At 40.3% G+C, this 25,416-nt stretch overlaps 1 protein-coding gene across 1 annotated transcript; it reads left to right on the top strand.

The window, feature by feature from the left end:
- The first annotated feature begins 18,822 nt into the window (after positions 1-18,822).
- Positions 18,823-24,926, top strand: LOC123111570 (phosphoglycolate phosphatase 2). Its single transcript, XM_044532383.1, has 11 exons — positions 18,823-19,013; positions 19,102-19,169; positions 20,179-20,271; positions 20,352-20,423; positions 21,509-21,580; positions 22,323-22,382; positions 22,479-22,531; positions 22,944-23,041; positions 23,124-23,223; positions 24,322-24,425; positions 24,522-24,926. Exons 1-11 carry the CDS (start codon positions 18,935-18,937, stop codon positions 24,620-24,622), a joined length of 900 nt encoding a protein of 299 aa, XP_044388318.1. The 5' UTR covers positions 18,823-18,934; the 3' UTR covers positions 24,623-24,926.
- The last annotated feature ends 490 nt before the right edge of the window (positions 24,927-25,416 follow it).

The following is a 25,416-nucleotide window of genomic DNA, read 5'->3' as shown; positions in this document are numbered from 1 at the left end:
TTGGCATGGAACAATAAAAAATTATAGATACGACGGAGACGTATCACATATCACATCACAACATGCCCTGCAAAAACAAGTTAGACGTCTTCTACTTTGTTGTTGCATGTTTTACATGGCTGCTATGGGATTCTAGCAAGAACCGTACTTACCTACGGCACAAAAACCACAACGATGATTTATCAAGTTTGTCGTTTTAACCTTCACAAGGACCGGCCGCAGTCAAATTCTATTCAGCTAAAGTTGGAGAAACAGACACCCGCCAGCCACCTTTATGCAAAACTAGTTGCATGTCTATCGGTGGAACCGGTCTCATGAACCTGGTCATGTAAGGTCGGTCCGGGCCGCTTCATCCAACAATATATATACCACCGAATCAAAATAAGACATTGGTGGTAAGCAGTATGACGATCACCGCCACAACTCTTTGTGTTCTACTCGTGCATATCATCTACGCATAGACCTGGCTCGGATGCCACTGTTGGGAAACATAGCATGCAATTTCAAAAATTTCCTACGCTCACGAAAGATCTATCTAGGAGATGTATAGCAACGAGAGGGGGAGAGTGTGTCCACGTACCCTCCTATACTGAAAGCAGAAGCGTTAGCTTAACGCGGTTGATGTAGTCGAACATCTTCTCGATTCAACCAATCAAGCACCGAATGTACGTCACCTCCGAGTTCTGCACATGTTCAACTCGATGATGTCCCTCAAACTCTTGATCCAGTAGAGGTACGAAGGAGTAGATGAGTTCCGTCAGCATAACGGCGTGGTGACAGTGATGGTGATGTGATCCGTGCAGGGCTTCGCCTAAGCACTATGACCGGAGGAGTAAGAGGGGGGCACCGCACACGGCTAAGACAATTGATGTGCTTTGGGGTGCCCCCTGCCCCCGTATATAAAGGAGGAGAGGGGAGGAGGGTCGGCCTAGGGCGCGCCCAAGTGGGGAGGTCCTACTAGGACTCCTAGTCCTAGTCGCCCCCTTCCTTTCCAATGCAGGGGGAAAGAGGGAAGTAGAGGGAGAGGGAGAGGGAGAAGGAAAGGGGGGCGTGCCCCCTCCCCTAGTCCAATTCGGACTCCCCAGGGGGGGCACGCGCCACCTTCTTGTGGCCTGCCTCTCCTCTCCCCTATGGCCCATAAGGCCCATTACTTTCCTCGGGGGGGGGGGGGTCCGGTAACCCCTCGGTACTCTGATAAATATCCGAAACACTCCGGAACCATTCTGGTATCCGAATACCACCTTCCAATATGTCAATCTTTATCTCTCGACCATTTCGAGATTCCTCGTCACATCCGTGATCTCATCCGGGACTCTGAACAACCTTTGGTCACCCAAACACATAACTCATATATTACATATCGTCATCGAACATTAAGCGTGCGGACCCTACGGGTTCGAGAACTATGTAGACATGACCGAGACACCTCTCCGGTCAATAACCAATAGCAGAACCTGGATGCTCATATTGGTTCCCACATATTCTATGAAGATCTTTATCGGTCGAACCGCAGTGTCAACATACGTTATTCCCTTTGTCATCGGTATGTTACTTGCCCGAGATTCGATCGTCGGTATCTTCATACCTAGTTCAATCTCGTTACCGACAAGTCTCTTTACTCGTTTCGTGGTGCATCATCCCTCAACTAACTCATTAGTCACATTGCTTTCAAGGCTTCATATGATGTGCATTACCGAGAGGGCCCAAAGATACCTCTCCGATACTCGGAGTGACAAATTCTAATCTCGATCTATGACAACCCAACAAACACCTTCGGAGATACCTGTAGAGCATCTTTATAATCACCCAGTTACGTTGTGACGTTTGATAGCACATAAGGCATTCCTCCGATGTCCGGGAGTTGCATAATCTCATAGTTGGAGGAATATGTATTTGACATGAAGAAAGCAGTAGCGATAAAACTGAACGATCATTATGCTAAGCTAATGGATGGGTCTTGTCGATCGTATCATTCTACTAATGATGTGATCTCGTTCATCAAATGGCAACTCATGTCCATGGCTAGGAAACTGAACCATCTTTGATCAACGAGCTGGTCCAGTAGAGGCATACTAGGGACACAGTGTTTTGTCTATGTATTCACACATGTATCAAGTTTCTGGTTAATACAATTCTAGCATGAATAATAAACATTTATCATGATATAAGGAAATATAAATAACAACTTTATTATTGCCTCTAGGGCATATTTCCTTCATAATGTACCCCAGATCATCTCAGACCCTAGCAAAAGATGTCATTGGGAATATTGAAAATGTGAGAGTGATTTGTTAGATATGATGTGATATATCATTGTTAAAGTCAGACTAAGCAAGAAGGACTAGTTTCGACGTGAGAACACTATAACCGCCTCACTATACTCTTTGAGATAATCTATACATTGACCTATCCATTAATGAACAACCATATTATGTTGCGTCTTCGGAGGTTCAGGCCCCGCAATCAAGAGGAAATGGGAGGGCCCATTCAAACCCTAGCTTTTCGGTCTATGAACTTTTACCTCTATTCCTTTGGTCAACATAGTTTATGTTGTTGATTACCCCCTGTAATTGATGCTTGGAAGTTTTATTGGTGAAAATTTCATATGTTCTCATTGTTATTCATCCTCACTAATCACGATCCACGTAATGCGTTGTTAGTAGTTTGTTGCATTGCCGACATGCGATGTTAATCTTGTGAAGTTGTATATAATTCAACACCTTGATATTATTTGTGATGTTGTTATTTTCTAGTGGTGATGTGCGAGCGTCGAGTGCATGTCACTTCGCCTTCATGGGCCTAGAGAAGAGCGTTGTGTGATTAGTTTGTTCATGGCAGTAGTTGGAGTGACAGAATTTACCAGCCCCTAAATTTATGGAATATTGCATGCATGAGGGGTTGGTGGAACTCCAAACTTTATGGCTATGGTTAGATGTTATCTTAATTGCTCTCTTGTATTTACAAATGCTTACATAGATGGCATAACTGTAAAGTATGTTGTCTTTTCAACAGTAACTCAATGAAACTTGATGTGAGCAACTTGGTGAAACTCCTTGTGTCCTTGCTACCTCTTGAGCTTGCGCTGGTTTTTCCCTTGAAGAGGAAAGGGTGATGCAGCAAAGTAGAGTAAGTATTTCCCTCAGTTTGAGAACCAAGGTATCAATCCAGTAGGAGACAACGCTCAAGTCACCGAATACTTGCACAAACAATCAAACAACTTGCAACCAACGCGATAAAGGGGTTGTCAATCCCTTCATGGTTACTTGCAAAAGTGAGATCTGATTGAGATAGATAGACGGTAAAGTAAATATTTTTGGTATTTTTGGTTAATAGATCGGAAAGTAAAAGATTGCAAAAATAGTAGATCAGAAACTTATATGATGGAAAATAGACCTGGGGGCCATAGGTTTCACTAGAGGCTTCTCTCAAGATAAAAAATATTACGGTGGGTGAACAAATTACTGTCAGGCAATTGATAGAAAGAAGCAAAGTTATGATGATATCTAAGGCAATGATCATGAATATAGGCATCACGTCCGTGTCAAGTAGACCGAAACGATTCAGCATCTACTACTATTACTCCACACATTGACCGCTATCCAACATACATCTAGAATATTAAGTTCATAAGAACGGAGTAACGCATTAAGCAAGATGACATGATTAGAGGAATTAACTCAAGCAATATGATGAAAACCCCATCTTTTTATCCTCGAAGGCAACAATACAATACGTGCCTTGCTGCCCCTACTGTCACTGGGAAAGTACACCGCAAGATTGAACCCAAAGCTAAGCACTTCTCCCATTGCAAGAAAAACCAATCTAGTAGGCCAAACTAAACCAATAATTCGAAGAGACTTGCAAAGATATCAAATCATGCATATAAGAATTCAGAGAAGAACCAAAAAAATATTCATAGATAATCTGATCATAAATCCACAATTCATCGGATCTCGACAAACACACCGCAAAAGAATATTACATTGAATAGATCTCCAAGAACATCGGGGGGAACATGGTATTGAGAATCAAAGAGAGAGAAGAAGTCATCTAGCTACTAGCTATGGACCATAGGTCTGTGGTAAACTACTCACGCTTCATCGGAAGGGCAATGGTGTTGATGTATGCTACGTCTTGAGCTTGCGTTGGTTTTCCTTGAAGAGGAAAGGGTGATGCAGCAATAGTAGCGTAAGTATTTCCCTCAGTTTTTGAGAACCAAGGTATCAATCCAGTAGGAGGCTCCTCAAAAGTCCCACGCACCTACACAAACAAACAAAGAACTCGCAACCAACGCAATAAAGGGGTTGTCAATCCCTTCACGGCCACTTGGCGAAAGTGAGATCTAATAGAGATAGTATGATAAGATAAATATATTTTTGGTATTTTCTAATATAGATGCAAAAAAGTAAAGATGCAAATAAAAGTAGATTGGAAGCAAATATGATAAGAGATAGACCCGGGGGCCATAGGTTTCACTAGTGGCTTCTCTCAAGATAGCATAAGTATTACGGTGGGTGAACAAATTACTATCGAGCAATTGATAGAAAAGCGAATAATTATGAGATTATCTAGGCATGATCATGTATATGGGCATCACATCCGCAACAAGTAAACCGACTCCCGCCTGCATCTAGAGTATTAAGTTCATAAGAACAGAGTAACGCCTTAAGCAAGATGACATGATGTAGAGGGATAAACTCATGCAATATGATGTTAACCCCATCTTTTTATCCTCGATGGCAACAATATACGTGCCTTGCAACCCTTTCTGTCATTGGGTAAGGACACCGCAGGATTGAACCCAAAGCTAAGCACTTCTCCCATGGCAAGAAAGATCAATCTAGTAGGCCAAACCAAACTGATAATTCGAAGAGACTTGCAAAGATAACTCAATCATACATAAAAGAATTCAGAGGAGATTCAAATACTTCTCATAGATAAACTTGATCATAAACCCACAATTCATCGGGTCTCGACAAACACACTGCAAAAAGAGTTTACATCGAATAGATCTCCACAAGAGAGGCGGAGAACATTGTATTGAGATCCGAAAAGAGAGAAGAAGCCATCTAGCTAATAACTATGGACCCGAAGGTCTGTGGTAAACTACTCACAACTCATCGGAGGGGCAAGGATGTTGATGTAGAAGCCCTCCATGGTTGATTCCCCCTCCGGCGGAGCGCCGGCGAAGGCTCCAAGATGGATCTCGCGGATACAGAAGGTTACGGCGGTGGAAATTGTGTTTCGGTGGCTCCCTGGATGTTTTCGGGGTACGTAGGCTTATATAGGAGGAAGAAATACGTCGGTGGCCGTCCGAGGGGCCCACGAGACAGGGGGCGCCCTATAGGGGGGGCGCCCTCCTATCTCGTGGAGGCCTCGGCTGCTTCTTGACTTACACTCCAAGTCCTCTGGATCACGTTCTTTCCAAAAATCACGCTCCCGAAGGTTTCATTCCGTTTGGACTCCGTTTGATATTCCTTTTCTTCGAAATACTGAAATAGGCAAAAAAAATAGCAATACGGGCTGGGCCACGGGTTAGTAGGTTAGTCCCAAAAATGATATAAATGTGTAAAATAAATCCCATAAACATCCAAAAGGGGTAATATAATAGCATGGAACAACCAAAAATTATAGATACGTTGGAGACGTATCAATTATCCACAAGCTTAATTCCTGCTCGTCCTCGAGTAGGTAAATGATAACAAAGAAATTTTTGATGTGGAATGCTACCTAGCATAATTCTCAATGTAATTTTCTTTATTGTGGCATGAATGTTCAGATCCAAATGATACAAAATAAAAGTTCAAATTAACATGAAAATGGTGATACTTCAAGCATACTAATCAAAGTAATCATGTCTTCTCAAAATAACATGGCCAAAGAAAGTTATCCCTACAAAATCATATAGTCTGGCTGTTGCTCTATCTTCATGACACAAAGTATTTAATCATGCACAACCCCGATGACAAGCCAAGCAATTGTTTCATACTTCAATAATCTCAAACTCTTTCAACTTTCACGCAATACATGAGCGTGAGCCATGTACATAGCACTATATGTGGAGTAGAACGGTGGTTGTGGAGAAGATAGTCTCACATCAACTAGGCGTATCAACGGGCTATGGAGATGCTCATTAATAGATATCAATGTGAGTGAGTAGGGATTGCCATGCAACGGATGCACTAGAGCTATAAATATATGAAAGCTTAACAAAAGAAACTAAGTGGGTGTGCATCCAACTTGCTTGCTCACGAAGACCTAGGGCATTTTTGAGGAAGCTCATCATTGGAATATACAAGCCAAGTTCTATAATGAAAAATTCCCACTAGTATATGAAAGTGACAACATATGAGACTCTCTATCATGAAGATCATGGTGCTACTTTGAAGCACAAGTGTGGAAAAATAGATAGTAGCATTGTCCCTTCTCTCTTTTTCTCTCATTTTAATTTTTTTCTTTTCCCTTTTTTTCTTTTTTTTCTCTGGCCTTCTTTTTTTTCTTTTTGGCCTTTCTCTTTTTTATTTTATTTTCTTTTTCTCTTTTTTTTTCTTTTTGTAAAGTCTAAAGTCTCATCCCGACTTGTGGGGGAATCATAGTCTTCATCATCCTTTCCTCACTAGCACAATGCTCTAATAATGAAGATCATCACACTTTTATGGATTTACAACTCAAGAATTACAACTCAAAGCTAGAAAAAGATATGACTCTATATGAATGCCTCCGGCGGTGTACCGGGATATGCAATGAATCAAGAGCGACATGTATGAAAATTATGAAGGTGGCCTTGCCACAAATAGAATGTCAACTACATGATCATGCAAAGAGCAATATGACAAAAGTAATGCGTGTCATATGAACGGAACGGTGGAAAGTTGCATGGCAATATATCTCGGAATGGCTATGGAAATGCCATAATAGGTAGGTATGGTGGCTGTTTTGAGGAAGGTATATGGTGGGTGTATGGTACCAGCGAAAGTTGCGCGGCACAAGAGAGCCTAGCAATGGTGGAACGGTGAAGTGCGTATAATCCATGGACTCAACATTAGTCAAAAGAACTCATGTACTTGTTGAAAAAATCTAGAAGTCATCAAAAACCAAAGCACTACGCGCATGCTCCTAGGGGGATAGATTGGTAGGAAAAGACCATCGCTCGTCCCCGACCGCCACTCATAAGGAAGACAACAAATAAATAAAAAGTTGCTCCAACTTCATCACAAAGCGGTTCACCATACGTGCATGCTACGGGAATCACAACCCTCAACACAAGTATTTTTCATAATCACCTCAACTAGCATGACTTTAATATCACTACCTCCATATCTCAAAACAATTATCAAGCATCATATTGATCATAGCATCCAATTCTTTTTCTATGATAGTTTTTATTATACCCAACTTGGATGCTCATCATTCTAGGACCAACTTTGTAACCATAGAAAATACCATGCTGTTCTAAAAGACTCTCAAAAAGATATAAGTGAAGCATGAGAGACTAGCAATTTCTTCAAAATTAAGACACCACCGTGCTCTAAAAGATATAAGTGAAGCACTAGAGCAAAAACTATCAAGCTCAAAAGATATAAGTGAAGCACATAGAGTATTCTAGCAAATTCTAATCAAGTAGGCTTCTCCCAAAAGGTGTGTAAATCAAGGATGATTGTGTTAAACTAAAAAGCAAAGACTAATATAATACACGACGCTCCAAGCAAAACACATATCATGTGGCGAATAAAAATATAGCTCCAAGTAAAGTTACCAATGAACGAAGACGAAAGAGGGGATGCCTTCCCGGGGCATCCCCAAGCTTAGGATTTTGGCTATCCTTGAATATCTTTGGGTGCCATGGGCATCCCCAAGCTTAGGCTCTTGCCACTCCTTATTCCATAGTCCATAAAAGCTTTACCCAAAACTTGAAAACTTCACAACACAAAACTCAACAGGAAATCTTATAAGCTCCGTTAGTGAAAGAAAACAAAACCACCACATAAAGTACTGTAATGAACTCATTCTTTATTTATTTTGGTGTTAAACCTACTGTATTCCAACTTCTCTATGGTTTATAAACTATTTTACTAGCCATAGATGCATCAAAATAAGCAAACAACACACGAAAAACAGAATCTGTCAAAAACAGAATAGTATGTAGCAATCTATAACTAACGAAAACTTCTGGAACTCTAAAAATCCTACCGAAATAGGAAGTCCTGGACAATTTGTCTATTGATCAGAATCAAAAAGAATCAATGCAAAATCACGATTCTGTGATTTAACAAAACTAAATTCGTGCGTGCAAAGTTTCTGTTTTTCAGCAGAATCAAATCAACTATCATCATAGGTTATCCTATAGGTTTTACTTGGCACAAACACTAAGATAAAAACACATCTAAACAGAAAGTAGATGCAAGATTTTTTACCAAACAGGAACAAAAAGTAAAAATACAAATAAAATTGGGTTGCCTCCCAACTAGCGCTATCGTTTAACGCCCCTAGCTAGGCATAAAAGCGAAGTTAGATCTAAGTAGTGCCATCTTTGGCACTAAATTCATAAGTAGCTCGCATGATAAATTCATAAGGTAATTTGACTTTCTTTCTTGGAAAGTCCTCCATGCCTTTCTTTAATGGAAATTAGAATCTAATATTCCCTTCCTTCATATCAATAATCGCACCAATCGTTCTAAGGAAAGGTCTACCAAGAATAGTAGGGCAAGAAAGATTGCAATCTATATCAAGAATGATAAAATCTATGGGCACCAAATTTCTATTTGCAACAATGAGAACATCATTGATCCTTCCCATTGGCTTTTTAATGGTGGAATCCGCAAGGTGCAAATTTAAAGAGCAATCATCAAGATCATGAAAACCTAGAATATCACATAAAGTTTTCGGAATCGTGGAAACACTAGCACCCAAATCACACAAAGCAAAACACTCATGATCTTTAATTCTAATCTTTATAGTAGGTTCCCACTCACCATTAAGTTTCTCTAGGTATAGAAACTTCCAAATTAAGTTTTTCATCATAAGATTGCATCAAGTCATCAATGATATGTTTGGTAAAAGCTTTATTTTGACTATAAGCATGAGGAGAATTAACAACGGATTGCAACAAGGAAATACAACCTTCTAAAGAACAATTATCATAATCAAATTCCTTGAAATCCGAGATGGTGGGTTCAATGCTATTTAAAGTCATGACCTCTCCAATCCCACTTTTACCAAATTTAGCATCAAGATCTAAAGACTCCGAATTCTTGGGACGCCTTCTAGGCAAAGTTGAATCATCATCAGTCCCATAATTATCAAGATTCATATTGCAAAACAAATATCTAATAGGAGACGCATCAATAACTTTAAGATCTTCATCATTATTTTCATGGAAACTAGAAGAACACGCCTTTATAAAGCTATCTTTCTTAGCACGCAATCTAGCGGTTCTTTCCTGCACTCATCAATGGAAATTCTCATGGCTTTGAGAGACTCATTGATATCATGCTTAGGGGAAGAAGATCTAAGTTTAAGAGAATCAACATCAAGCGAAAGTCTATCAACGTTCCTAGCCAAATCATCAACTTTGAGCAACTTTTCTTCAAGAAAAGCATTAAAGTTCTTTTGAGAGATCATAAATTCTTTCACACTATTCTCAAAATCAGTGGGCATCTTATTAAAATTACCATAAGAATTATTGTAGGAATTTCCATAATTATTAGAGGAATTACTAGGGAATGGTCTAGCATTAAAGTTTCCTCTATAAGCATTGTTTCCAAAACTATTCCTACCAACAAAATTCACATCCATATATTCATTATTATTCTCAATCAAAGTAGACAAAGGCGTATTATTGGGATCAAGAGGAGTATTCTTAGTAGCAAACAATTTCATAAGTTCATCCATCTTTCCACTCAAAACATTGATTTCTTCTATAGCATGCACTTTTTTTACTAGAAGATCTTTCGGTGTGCCATTGAGAATAATTAGCCATAATATTATCAACAAGTTTTGTAGCATCTCCTAACGTGATTTCCATAAACGTGCCCCCCGAAGCCGAATCTAAGAGATTTCTAGAAACAAAGTTCAAACCGGCATAAATTTTTTGTATGATCATCCATAAATTCAAACCATGAGTAGGGCAATTGTGAATCATCAATTTCATTCTTTCCCAAGATTGGGAAACATGCTCATGATCAAGTTGTTTAAAGTTCATAATGTCGTTCCTAAGAGTGATGATCTTAGTAGGAGGAAAATACTTAGAGATAAAAGCATCTTTGCACTTGTTCCAAGAATCAATACTATTTTTAGGCAAAGACGAAAACCAAACTTTAGCACAATCTCTAAGTGAAAATGGAAATAACTTCAATTTAACAATATCGTTATCCGTATCTTTCTTCTTTTGCATATCACACAAATCAACAAAGTTGTTTAGATGAGTAGCGGCATCTTCACTAGGAAGGCCAGCGAATTGATCTTTCAGAACAAGATTCAGCAAAGTAGTATTGATTTCACAAGACTCAACATCATTAAGAGGAGCAATCTGAGTACTAAGGAAATCATTATTATTGGTATTCGAGAAATCACACAATTTGGTATTATCTTGCGCCATGTCAACAAGTAATCCAACACACAAGCAAAAAGAAAAAGGCAAGCGAAAGAGAGAGAGAGGAGGAGATTGGGAAAGAGAGGGCGAATAAAACGGCAAGGGTGAAGTGGGGGAGAGGAAACGAGAGGCAAATGGCAAATAATGTAAATGCGAGGGAGATGAGTTTGTGATGGGTACTTGGTATGTCTTGACTTGAGAAAAGACCTCCCCGGCAACGGCGCCAGAAATCCTTCTTGCTACGTCTTGAGCTTGCGTTGGTTTTCCTTGAAGAGGAAAGGGTGATGCAGCAATAGCAGCGTAAGTATTTCCCTCAGTTTTTGAGAACCAAGGTATCAATCCAGTAGGAGGCTCCTTAAAAGTCCCACGCACCTACACAAACAAACAAAGAACTCACAACCAACGCAATAAAGGGGTTGTCAATCCCTTCACGGCCACTTGCGAAAGTGAGATCTAATAGAAATAGTATGATAAGATAAATATATTTTTGGTATTTTATAATATAGATGCAAAAAAGTAAAGATGCAAATAAAAGTAGATTGGAAGCAAATATGATAAGAGATAGACCCGGGGGCCATAGGTTTCACTAGTGGCTTCTCTCAAGATATCATAAGTATTACGGTGGGTGAACAAATTACTGTCGAGCAATTGATAGAAAAGCGAATAATTATGAGATTATCTAGGCATGATCATATATATAAGCATCACGTCCGCAACAAGTAGACCGACTTCTGCCTACATCTACTACTATTACTCCACACATTGACCGACTCCTGCCTGCATCTAGAGTATTAAGTTCATAAGAACAGAGTAACGCCTTAAGCAAGATGACATGATGTAGAGGGATAAACTCATGCAATATGATATAAACCCCATCTTTTTATCCTCGATGGCAACAATAAAATACGTGCCTTGCAACCCTTTCTGTCACTGGGTAAGGACACCGCAAGATTGAACCCAAAGCTAAGCACTTCTCCCATGGAAAGAAAGATCAATCTAGTAGGCCAAACCAAACTGATAATTCAAAGAGACTTGCAAGGATAACTCAATCATACACAAAAGAATTCAGAGGAGATTCAAATACTTCTCATAGATAAACTTGATCACAAACCCACAATTCATCGGATCTCGACAAACACACCGCAAAAAGAGTTTACATCGAATAGATCTCCACAAGAGAGGGGGAGAACATTGTATTGAGATCCAAAAAGAGAGAAGAAGCCATCTAGCTAATAACTATGGACCCGAAGGTCTGTGATAAACTACTCACAACTCATCGGAGGGGCGTGGATGTTGATGTAGAAGCCCTCCGTGGTTGATTCCCCCTCCGGCGGAGCGCTGGCGAAGGCTCCAAGATGGGATCTCGTGGATACAGAAGGTTACGGCGGTGGAAATTGTGTTTCGGTGGCTCCCTGGATGTTTTTGGGGTACGTAGGCTTATATAGGAGGAAGAAGTACGTCAGTGGCCGTCCAAGGGGCCCACGAGACAGGGGGCGCGCCCTATAGGGGGGGCGCCCTCCTATCTCGTGGAGGCCTCGGCTGCTTCTTGACTTGCACTCCAAGTCCTCTGGGTCACGTTCGTTCCAAAAATCACGCTCCCGAAGGTTTCATTCCGTTTGGACTCCGTTTGATATTCCTTTTCTTCGAAATACTGAAATAGGCAAAAAAAAACAGCAATACGGGCTGGGCCTCTGGTTAGTAGGTTAGTCCCAATAATGATATAAATTTGTAAAATAAAGCCCATAAACATCCAAAAGAGGTAATGTAATAGCATGGAACAATCAAAAAATATAGATACGTTGGAGACGTATCAATGTAGAAGCCCTCCGTCGAATCCCCCTCCGGCAGGGTGCCGGAAAAGGCCCCTAGATAGGATCTCACGGATACAGAAGGTTGCGGCGGTGGAAAAGTGTTTTCGTGGCTCCCCTTGTTGGTTTGGGGATATATGGGAATATATAGGCGAAGAAATTAGGTAAGGGGGTGCATGCGGGGCCCACAAGGGTGGGGGCGCGCCCTCCGTCCTTGTGGCCGCCTTGTGGCTTCTCCGACTTCATCTCCAAGTCTTTTTGTTGTCTTCTGGTCCAAGAAAAATCATCGCGAAGGTTTTGTTCCCTTTGGACTCCGTTTGGTATTCCTTTTATGTGAAACTAAAAAACAGGGGGGAAACAGGAACTGGCACCGGGCTCTAGGTTAATAGGTTAGTCCCAAAAATAATATAAAATAGCATATTAATGCATATAAAACATCCAAAACAGATAATATAATAGCATAGAACAATCAAAAGTTATATATATGTTGGAGACGTATCAGTCCTCGAGAGTGATTTCATCCCTATATGTAAAATCACTGGCTTGTCATTGTCACAATTAAGGATTGGACCACTTGTTGCATCGTTCCACTTTTGTTACTATTTACTTTCTTGCAATTATTCTTGTGATCAACAAGCCATAAAACATTGTTTGTAACTTTTATAGTGAATTCTTACTAGTTTCCATCAACCAATTCCTTTTTCTCTTCATTGAGTTTAGTGCTTTTGCTACCATAGATTTCCTACACTAGTGGGTTGTCAGTCACCGTTGCCTTTCTCGGTTACTAGATGCGTTGGGTTGGGTTATGTCAGGTGGTTTCTCAGGTGGTGGGCGGTCGGTGGTTCCCAGGTGCAACTTGCTGGCCACCTCTGATGTGTTGTCGGTGGACGACGAGGTGGTCGCTGTGGAGGCTAGTTGTCGGTCTATGCAACCCACCATGCTAGTATTCATTGGAAATGGGGTAAACTGGCAAAATTAAGCTATCTACATGACATGCACAATTAGCATCAAAATAGGGGGAAACACTAAATGAGGCAAAATGCGACACAAGCTTGTTTAAATGGGTATAAATTGATAATTTTCGCGGAGTAGACAAATATTTGTCACAAATGTGAAACTTGGGGTAAGAAGTGTAATTATCTTAATACTAAGAAATTCGGTTCGGGGAACTTTTAGAAGATGCATTTAGGACCTAGTTATGTTTCTTTTTGTGCAGAGATCCTCGGATGCCTTTTTACCACAATTTTTTGTACCCTCCTTACAAACACGAGGATGCCAAAAAATCCAGTATTTTAAAATTTTGTTGTTATGTCTTTTTGAATTTACTGCTTATACCCGTTAGATGAGCCTTTTTTGCAGGCAAGGGTAGATAAGTCTAGCCTGGATTAGAGCATCACCAACAGATGATGTAAAATGTGGCAGTCGCACTCAGAAACAATTTTAGGCCCTAAAAGGTTAGTTTTAGGGCACCATATTGTAGCAGATGTTGTAAGATAGGGTATGAGATTTTCCCCGTCGTAGCAGATGATGCAAAATAGGGCACCGACTACGTTTTCTTCCCCACAATTGCATACATATTGGAAAAAAACTTTACAAGATCATCACACACATGATCAATGACATATCAAAATGTACTTCAAATCCATGTATCAAATGCAAATTTGAAGCATAGCATAGTGCAACACAAACAAAACCATCATTCATACAAACACACCATAGTCATATAAGAATGCATGGGCACTCAAATTTCATTACCTCTATTGCCATCACTTGGAGTTGCATGATCTGATGGCTTGCTTCCTCTTCATTGGCACCATTGGCACTATTGGAACCCAAGGTTCCTCCCATGCTATCCATGTCGCCACCTCATGTCATCTTGCAATCCTCTCCCCATGGAACCACCAACGCGACCCATGCCCCCCCTGCATGCCACCACTAGTAGAAAAACGACCTTTAGTACCGGTTTGTAAGGACCTTTAGTCCCGGTTCTGGAACCGGCACTAAAGGGTGGGGACTAAAGGTACCCCCCTTTAGTCCCGGTTCAACACGAACCGGGGCCAAAGGCCCACCACGTGGCACGAGCCCGTGCGATGGTCTGGGGGACCTTTAGTACCGGTTGGTAACACCAACCGGGACTAAAGGATTTTTTTGGAATTTTTTTTTTTTCAAATTTCAATTTTCTAAATTATTTGACGATTTAGTCTCTAATCACCCCTCATAACTGCTCAAGTGTACACCACTCATTTCAAATCATCTAACTTCCCGGCCGGTCACCCATCCTCTCACTACTCCAGCCTGAGCATGCTTAACTTTCGAGTTGTTTCCAAGTCAGCACTTGTTGTTTTCCTGATAATAGTAAGCTGTCAATCCTATTAACCCTCAAGAGTTTAGCTTGAGTATGAAGTCACATGTTTCACTATTTGAGTTTGAAACCATTATTCCGAAATACAATAATTATTTAGTAACACTAATATTTCTTGAATAAGTAGTTTGACCATAGTTTGACCAAAATTCAAAAGAGGTAAAATAATTATTTAGTAACACTAATATTTCTTGAATAAGTAGTTTGACCATAGTTTGACCAGATTTAATCAAAATTCAAAAAAACCCTAACATTTAAGCATAACTTTTTTTCCTTGAAGAATTTCAGGATTCTAAAAATTTGCAAAGACGGCCTACGGACGTCGAAATCGGATGCGGATTTTCATGCTGATTTTTTGATATATTATGCGGGGTTTTTTCGACATCGTATGCAAAAGATATGGTCGTTTTACTTTTTCCTAACATTTTTTTTTGCAAAACATGTCAAAATTTATGTTTTTAAATTTCCCTAACTACTAGAAGTAGTAACATAACTACATCTCGAAGGATTTAATTTTTGAAGTTTTTATCATTTTCTTTTTTTTCAAAACAGAAAAGGCGATACCAGGGGGGGTAGAGTTTGAAAATTTCCCTTTAGTCCCGGTTTGTGTCTCCAACCAGGATTAAAAGTTAGACTCCTTTTGTCCCGGTTTGTGATACAAACCCATAAAGCCTCCCATGCCGCCTCACACGACACTCATGAAGCCTCCCTTGGCACCCATGAAGCCTTCCATGCCATGTCACATGTGTGCACCATGCTGCCACCCATGGCATCCATGTCAATACCAATGGCGCCATGCCTACTTCCATGTATCCTCCCATCGACCTCTCATCACCAACATGAGGTATGCTTTTTTGCTTCTCGTCAAGACTACTTGTGTACATGAACATTAGCTTTTGCTCTTGTTCCAATGTTTTGGTTTTTTCATTCCATGCCCACATTCCTCTCCTCGGCCACATGCTTTAGCTCCTCGGGTACCACCAACCTCTCCTTGGATGTAACCCTCCTCTCCTCGGTCGCCGCATTTCACTTGTCGGCTGGCGACCTCTCCTCCATTTATTTGATCTTCATAGCCTTTCTTTCTTCGGCCATATCTTTTCTTGCATTCAAGATGGCGTCTAATGATTCCTTCATATCATTGTCTTCGGCCTTCATGCCTTCTTTGCCATTCCTTCTTCTACTGGGCTTACTCGTATAAGCAACCGAGTTGGGAGCGGAGCTTTGTTCTCCTTCTTCGCGCACTTGATACATCATCATCATTACCACCACCAATCATTGCTGCATTACCAAAAAAGGCTTTCTCCCCACTTTATATATAAAGCAAACCACCAGAGCCACAAGACCCAACATAACTTTACACCACACACACACGCAAATAAAACAGACAAACAGAGTACTAGAGGGCATTGTTGCATTTCCAACCGTGCTATTAGAGTTCTTCTCATTAGGAACTTCACATGCCTCTCGGTTCTTCAACTTCTCCTCATTTTCAAGATCCTTCCAACAATGATGCAAAGTGAATGACCTGCCTTTCTTCCCCATTTTTCCCTTTTCCTTTTCCTTTGACAACCAATACATCTGACAAAACAAGCTAGCAACCAATACACCTGACAAGATATTTGATCAATATGAGCAAATAATCACCTCGTGTCCACCATTTGTACCACTTGGGCCAATGCGCTTAACTTGCGACAAGCACCCCGACCACTTTTGACATTCTGATGATACTGTTGACCGTCGATGGCGGAGTGAAGCAGCCAATCCATCGTTGTCACTAATGTTGCATGTTGATATGTCTCCAACGTATCTATAATTTTTGATTATTTTCATGCTATTATATTATCATCTGTATGCTTTATATGTCATTTTATATTATTTTTATGGACTAACCTATTAATTTAGTGCCCAGTGCCAGTTCTTCTCTATTTCTTTGATTCGCAGAAAAACCATACCAAACGAAGTCCAAACACGATGAAATTTTACGATGATCTTTTCTGGACCCAAAGAGACCCTAGAAGCTTTCAGGAGAAACCAGAAGACCCACGAAGCTCCAAAAGATCAAACAACGTGCCCTGGGGGGGGGGGGAGCACCAGCACTCATGCCCCCCTTGAGGCCCCCATGACCTAATCTTTGGCCTGTAAATTCTCATATATTTCAAAAACCCCGAAGCGAGACCCGAAACAATTTAATCGTCGTCACAAGCCTCTATTCTTCCATGATCCATCTAGATGCCTTTTTTGGTACTCCCCTAGAGGGGGAAACCATTAGGGAGGCAATCTTCATCGACCTTGTTGCCCCCATGATGATGTGTGAGTAGTTCCTTCAGGAAATATGGGTACATAGCAATAACTAGACGACTTTCTCTTCTCTATTTTGATCTTCAATATAATTATCTCCCATGAAATCTATTCGATGTAATTCTCGCAGTGTGTTTGTTGGGATCCGATGAATTGTGAATTCCTCGAGAGACAAAATCTTGCGGTGCAACATTCGTATAGTGCCAAAGAGTTTCATCATCGAGACTACACACACCAAAACTGAATAATTCAGACACACATCACGCCACAAATTGCATTGAAAAGATCGAATTTGTGGCAAATATAACCTTTGAGACATTTCCTCAAACATGTTGTGCACGTCGGTGGTCGTGGTGACGAGGATGTCGGTTCCTCCTCCCCAGACGACGGTGGGACAAAATTAAGAGAGACAGAGGTCACCACCACATCAGCCATTGCCACGGCCTTGCTTTTCTTCGCGCATAGGGCAACTGGCGTTGGATCCTGTTGCGGCCTCTTGCCGTCGGTGCCGTCCATGGCTTTGGGGGAGGGGGCTTGCTTTTCGGAGCAATGACGTGGCCCGACACATCCTATCAACCACGAAGACGACTCGTGGGGTCGCAAACACTTGTCAACGGACATCGGAAGCCTTCAGTTTGGTGGCGGCGGGAACCATCAAATGAGAAGTTGTGGGTGCAGCGACGATGATGACGGGGTTGGCGGTCGGGTCAGTGGTGCTGTCCACGGCCACATGTGTGAAGTTTCTGCTCGTAGTTGGGCAGTCATGCGCTACAGGATTTGTATTACGACAACGGGTTGTTGCTGCAAAAAATTGAGGCCGCCAATTTTTTTTACAACATAAGATAGAGATAGGCCAACAATTTTTTAAGGGATATGGTATTTTTTTTAACACAAGACTTGAATCCTGTTTGGCTGGTTCCACCATAAAGAATCTATCCACGTGAGATAGGCTCAAAACATAAGTGTTGGAGTAACATTTTTTTTGTGTGGTAAAAATGCGGGAAAATATCCAGTGATACCGACACTCATATGCTCCCCATGATACAAAGTTGAAAAGTTCAAATTTAAACATTCTAAAACAAGTCATGGATGTTCACAACACATATTTCGACACCCCCTAAAAAATCTAGATCAAAATTCAAAATACACATGAAGAACCAAAAAAGACAAATTTAGATGTGAATTGTGTCATTTCAGTTTTTGTCTTCCTTTGACACTATTCATGACGGATTTCTCTTTTTCGTTTCTCAAATGTATATTTTGAATTTTCATTTGATTTTTTTAGGGATTATCTAAACATGTGCTGTGAACACCCATGATTTATTTTTCAGAAGTAATTTTTTTAAATAGGTAGCATGGGAGCATCTGTGGGTTGGGTATCGCCTGATACTTCCGTGTACAAATTAAACCCATTAAGCTACGCGTGAAGGGCGGCCAACCAGCTATGCCACGTGGCGCAAGCTGGTTGGCCGCGGTGTGAAATCTTTCGGAATTTTCTTTAGATGAAGGTATGGATTAATTTTTAAATGTATTTCTTTCTTTGTAGATGGAGGTGAGGACCTCTGGTATTTTTTAAATGGAGGGTTATGTAAAGTGGCACTCGCTGGTCGTTTTTTTTTTACTTTTTTTAAGATGAAGATGATGATTTTTTTAAAGATATTTTTTAGAGGATGCGATGATTCTATATATTTTTTAAAATAAAAACGTGCATATAACGTCCTCTTCGTAGCTCCCATCGTAAATCACTTGTTGTTGAAGATGCTCTTACCTACTGCCACGTTCGCCGCACGTTTTCTCGACGAGGATGCAGCGAATAATAATTTTCACATAGCCGGAGCGCAAAAGCAGCAGGAGCCGCCGCGAAGAAGAAAAGCCATGGCCAAAGGTCTCCTCACCGCCGACGCCGCCCGATCCCTCGTCGGCTCCGTCGACGCCTTCCTCTTCGATTGCGATGGTCTCGTCTTCATCGCCCCCCGTTTCTTCTGCTCTCGCCAGTGGATTCCTACCCCTGCTCCTTTGATTTTATTTTTTTGTTTCTTCAGGGGTGATTTGGAAAGGGGACGAGCTCATCCAAGGGGTCCCCGAGACGCTGGAGTTGCTGCGAAAATTGGTATGCCGCACCGGACGTTCTGGTAGCAAGAGTACCGCTCTAATCACGAAGTGGCGAACGATTTGCGCCCCCGGCCCCCTCTCATCTCTTCCTTAGTTGGTAAAATTGTAGTTAAAGCTGTGTGTCTTGTTTGGATAGGCAGTGTTATAGTAGCCACTCGGATCACACCGCATCAATCTTCTTATGAGAAGATTTTTTCTAGTTTCTGCTTAATTTTTTAAGGGAAAGTTTTAGCTTAAATTGTTAACATTAGATAATCTGTATTCTAGTCTCAGCTATGATTTGGTTGCATTCAGTTGATCCTAGGGGGTATTTTGAAATTACCAGAGGGATGGTCAACTGCGATGGGGCCTTTTCTCCGTGTTCTTGCACTTCACAGGAGCTAGCCCTGCTTACTGAAATCTTGTTAAAGCATTTACTTAGCTAGATTGGAAGTCTAAAGACAGGAAGTAAACTTTGCATTTGCTCTCGTCACAGCATCACATATTCTTTGAGCAGTACACAAGTCAGATTGAAGATAATTTCCAAGTCATGGCTAGAGAATGAAAGGGGTAATATTTGGATTCTTCATAAGATGTAAAAAAATCTTTATGTTTGTACCGTGCAATCACACTTAATCATTAATCTGACAAGGCTGGAAAATTTGTTATAGTAGCTAATGACTGAGCTTCCCTGCTATGTCTCAAATATCAGTAACCTCCTAGTTCTGTAACTAATAGAAATAAATTACTCATATATATGATTATTCAACATGGTGTTTGCTTTATCATCATTCTGGTTTCTCTCATTTGTTCTTCCAACATGATATACTGCTGGTCTAGGAATATCATAGCATCCATATTGACCAAACAAGTACTGATAACCTTCTCTTCCACTATTAGGGCATTGATATGCTCTTTTGAATAATTTCCAGTTTTCAAAGTCCATCGCTGTATTTTGGTTGGTTCATAAATGCACCATTATGTGAAGATTCCGTAATGATGCTTCTATTTGGTTTCACTTGGTGCAGGGCAAGAAATTAGTTTTTGTAACAAACAATTCTAGGAAGTCGAGAAGGCAGTATTCAAAGAAATTCAAAACACTTGGCCTTGAAGTTACTGAGGTAGTTTTCTCTTTTCAGTACAACCATATTTCTGTGATCATTGTTTTCTGTATTGTATTGATCCGTTAACTTGTTTGTAGGAAGAGATCTTCACGTCATCATTTGCAGCAGCCATGTTCTTGAAGTTAAATAATTTTTCTCCAGAAAAGAAGGTATCGTGAAATATTTCTGCATAGGTTGATTTTCTCTTAGTAATTTTTGCATTATATACATGTCTTGGAGTATGCTCTATGACTGATACCCCCTCTGTTTAAGACGGGACGTTTTGTACATAGGCGTAGTCTACAACTTGCGACTTTGGCCCGTAGTTTCTTTTTACATGAATATAAGAAAGAATGTATTAAGAAAATATTGTGGACTAATTTAATGATATCATTTGACCTTACCAATCTAAATAGTCTTTATAGCAGTTAGCTCAAGAAATTTGACTGTACGAGCTTCTTAAAATGCCATGTTACTGTATGATCAGTTACTGTGTCATGATAAAAATATTATTATGAAACACTTCAACAGAACCATAAATTGGATCATTCGAAACAGTGATGTATGTGGGTGCTTAACAACACAACAACAGCCTGCAGCACTTTACAATAAGATTGTGAAAGTTATACTAAACTAGGGGACAAACCAAAAAGCACTTACTTGAGCTGATTGTTCTTCCTTTATACAAAACAATATGATGCATATTACCAATGGTTACATGAAAAATTCCAGTTTATGTCTAGCCATTTGCTATCCTACATTTTTAAGAGGTCGAGTTTCCCTTTACTGTTTGCAGAAGGACTGTTTCTAGCTCTTGACTACATCTGGCTTAACTAGTAAAAGTATCTTTTATCTTATATAATAAAGAACTGGTATTCATTGCTCTGTGCAGTTAAAGATGGGATCCAACCTGTTCTGTTTGCTTGTTTCCTATAATCTGTGGTTTATGAGCTTTACAGAAAGATGTCAACAGGAACATCATTTCCCTTGGCACACAATTTAAGAAGCTTGACCAAATTCAGTTGCTAGTTCAACTCTATCCAGTATTCTGGTTGCACTTCTAGTTCCTTGCACTATTTCCATGTGTTATTTTATGTTTCCGTTCTGATACCAATGCTCCTGATATTTGGGCATTTGTCATTTTGCTTAATCTGCTACCTATTGTATTATTTGCTGCAAAATGGTATTTAACGAATTTCATGCCTTAATTTTCCACTATTAAAATACTGATTACTGCTGAAACTTCATCTTGAAGGTTTATGTTGTTGGTGAGGATGGCATTTTGGATGAGCTCAAGTTAGCTGGCTTTGAATGTTTTGGTGGTCCGGTATGTATGTCATACTTGGTCTGACCATCTGTTATCTATTCTATTCCATTTGCAAGTTTGTGGTTCGGGTCCTCTAGTTTCACCATGATGTCCTGTTTTTCTGATTTTTAAAATAAAATAAAATGATGTCCTGTTTTTCTTGATACATCCAAGTTATGCTAGTTATTATTCAAAAAATAAATTAAGCTTCTCACTTGTGTTTTCTTGAACTTCTTTACTAAACTAAAGATGAACAAATATATTATTGGAGTGCTAAGATTGATAGTTTTAATGGTTCATGTATACAATTAGACCATTGATTATGTGTGAATATTTCCCACATTGATGCATCATAATTCTCTGTTTCTTTCGGAAATAAATTTATTGTGAAAAGTCAGTAGGAACAAAGTTCCTCATTGCATGGGACATTTGCTGTATGATTGGCCACTTCCGGGTGCAGCATGCCATTTACTATGGTTTTCAATGTTGAGGCAACAGTCATTTTGGACGAGTCACCTATATCTGAAATAAAATAGGCACACATAGTTGAGTTTACAACAGATACAGTTGCAAAAACATTCCAAGCAATAGCAAGATGAGTATTCCGAACCATAGAGCCAAACATGTCAAATTTATTGCAATATTTTGAATTATTTCTATCCATCAATAAGGGAGACTTTCCAAAGGCTTGAAAACATCAGTTCACCTTAAGGAGATATGTTACCTTTGTTTTGCCTTCCAAAACTGATGTTGTTTTTTGTAGGAGGATGGCAAGAAAAACATAATGTTAGAGGCGAACTTCTACTTTGACCACGACAAAAGTGTAATGCCAAACCTGTTTATCAAATTTAATTTCCAACCACCTTTCTTTGAAATATTAGACCCCACCGTGATCTAAGATAAATGAATCTCCTTCCAGGTTGGAGCTGTCGTTGTTGGACTTGATCAGTACTTCAACTATTACAAAATGCAGTAAGGCCTCTTATCTTGTTTAATCTTATTTGTTGCTTGCAACCAGAAGAATCGTATTAGTAAAGTTGTACAATTGTTATTTTCTGTGCCGATTGCAAGGTCTTTTTGCTGCCGAACTTCACATCTGTCTCCTGCAATTTCTAAGTGACTGTTTGCAAGTTTATCAAGAGCATATTTTAGATATTATTCTCCAGAAGTTATAATCATAGCATACTCTAACCAAACATGTTTTTTCTTTGATAACTTGATGCATGCCATCTCACAGCCCCAGTTTTCCATTATTGTTGGCAAAATGTAACCTTGTGACTACATTTAAAGTTGGAGCGCTGCATTCTTTCTTCCATGATACAACCTCGTCCTTTCAACTTTCTGTGGTTTTCTGCAAGGGTCAAACATAATGGTGTTCTCGCAGGTATGCAAGCTTGTGTATCCGTGAGAATCCAGGCTGTCTTTTCATTGCGACCAACCGTGATCCTACTGGACATATGACATCCGCCCAAGAATGGCCAGGTTTTTCTGTCCAGAAATGTCAAACTTTGATTTCAGGAGCTTCTATTGTACTGGTTCATTTTCTGATTGCGTTGAGTTTCAGGAGCTGGAACTATGGTTGCTGCAGTAAGTTGCTCGGTGCAGAAAGAGCCCATTGTTGTTGGAAAACCTTCAAGCTTTTTGATGGACTTCCTATTGAAAAGGTCTGCAAACTGCACACATAAGAAAAATATAATTTGCTTGTTACTAAAACGTGTACTAAATAGGATATCATGAAATCATCTATAGGATTATTCTTATGTACAATGGCTGTAAATAAGTAGGTAATACTGATGCATCTAGAGAAATAAATCCAAACTAAATGAGGGTTTTCTCACAACAAATCGCCCAAACATATGTTCCGAGGCACTGTTATTTGGAGCTCATGCAGTCCTTCGATTGGAAATTTTATATGAATGGGTACTAATAAGTATTTATTGTTTTGGAACAATAGCATTTAATATTGTTTCTACGGAAGTTTTGTCAAGTCTTAGATACCATACCAGCACACTTTGGTTTCCCACAGACACTAAGTCTACATAAGAGTTGATTTTAATCTCTCAGTTACGTAAAATTCCCAACCAACGAATTGCATTGGCTCCAAACACCGCCTAAGATTTGTTTGGACGGATTGTTGTGAAAACCCCTCATTTGGCTTACATTTGATTTGTTTCTCCAGAGAGAGGGAGGGAGTGGGTGAGTGGTGTAGATAATCACAACTCTTCATTTCTTAGTAGTGCAGGAGCTCCTGAACTCTTCGACTGAACACAGTTTCTTGCATGGTTGCATATATAGTCAGCTTCATAATGTTCTGAAGTATGCATCTTCTAGATTTCTTGAAAGTATCATCATCATTACGTTTGTACTGAACATGAAGTGCACATCTCAAACGAAAAAAATATCTAATTTCCTGTACAAACTTTCCTTCATGCACATTCTCGTCTTGCTAAACATTTCGTTGGCGGGCAACGCTCATACAACAGTGTGACGATGGGATAACAATCATGCTGTTTTATATTTATCTGAATTTTCTGTTTATAACTTATCTGTAAATTGAAGGGGAGCCTTGGCGCAGTGGTAGAGCTGCTGCCTTGGGTTCAAGTCCTGGAAACAGCCTCTTGCAGAAATGTAGGGAAAGGCTGCGTACAATAGACCCAAAGTGGTCGGACCCTTCCCCAGACCCTGCGCAAGCGGGAGCTACATGCACTGGGGCTGCCCCCCTTTAACTTATCTGTAAATCCTCGCTGTTTGTACTCTTGCAGCTTCAATTTGGAAACGTCGAGAATGTGCATGGTTGGTGACAGACTAGACACAGACATACTATTTGGCCAGAATACTGGTTGCAAGACCCTCCTTGTTCTGTCAGGCGAGGAACTTTTGCCCTTTCTCATATGTGTTGAACAATCTCGTACTCGTGTTTACTGAAGTGCTCAAATGCCTTGGACCTGCGTTGCATTTGCAGGTGTGACTACCTTACCAGAACTTCAGGATGCCTCAAATACCATCCATCCAGATCTTTACACAAACTCTGTGCACGATCTCGTCAAGTTGCTGCAGCAATAACCCTGGACTTGGCAATTGGCACTACAGATGCAGCTCGAGTCCTGACTACAGCACCAGCAATAATCTCCGGGACACTTTTTATGTCACCTAACAAAATTTTACGTGAACAGCGTATTTGACCCTGTGGAGTTATGATCTATTCTTTTGGTAGCTGCTTCGTAGCTACCCTGGCCTGTATTTGTAGACCACTTCAACTCATTTCAATATCTAAGATTGGCCGATAATGAGACTAGTTATATTTGGGCTATGTGACCCAAAGCTAATACCATGGATTTATATTCATAAGTATTTTCTAGTGCTATCATTTTTGTGTCATGTAACTTATGTTTTATTGATGTAATTGTTGAATAAACCTGAATACTAGAATGTGATTGCATAAATGCCTCAAGCCACTTCGTCCCGGTGGCAACAACTTCGTTCAAACTGCCATTACCTTTCTTGAATGTGATCAATGCTGCACGATGTAAGTCCTGCCACCCCAGCGTACATATTTTTACTTAAGCTGCTTATAAGGCTAATAGGATCTGCTAGAAGGGTGTTTATGAAGGGAGGGGGTTGCAAACAGGGAGAGCACAAACAAAATTGGGGTGACACCGGAAAAGTCTTGATCCATGCCTCTAGGATAGTTCTACAAATGAAGCGCGAGCAGCGCCAACACCACGAAAGGACATCAGCGACGATGTTTATAGGGACGACATTAGGCATCGGTTGATGCATCGAAAGACCATGACGTTGTAGCTCTTCCAGGCCCCTGAATTGCGCCAAGATAAGGGCAGTGAAGAGCAGGCACAGAG

The sequence above is a fragment of the Triticum aestivum genome, chromosome 5B, assembly GCF_018294505.1.
Source record: "Triticum aestivum cultivar Chinese Spring chromosome 5B, IWGSC CS RefSeq v2.1, whole genome shotgun sequence".
NCBI classification, from domain to species: Eukaryota; Viridiplantae; Streptophyta; class Magnoliopsida; order Poales; family Poaceae; genus Triticum; species Triticum aestivum.
The sequence above is the reverse complement of the archived record's forward strand: the minus strand, read 5'-3'. Positions and strand labels throughout refer to the sequence as shown.

Coding starts and splice junctions, on each gene's coding strand:
- LOC123111570 (XM_044532383.1), top strand. CDS start 18,935: ATGGCCAAAGGTCTCCTCACCGCCGACGCCGCCCGATCCCTCGTCGGC. Junction 23,042..23,123: donor ATCCGCCCAAGAATGGCCAG/GTTTTTCTGTCC, acceptor GTTGAGTTTCAG/GAGCTGGAACTATGGTTGCT. Junction 24,426..24,521: donor GACCCTCCTTGTTCTGTCAG/GCGAGGAACTTT, acceptor TTGCATTTGCAG/GTGTGACTACCTTACCAGAA.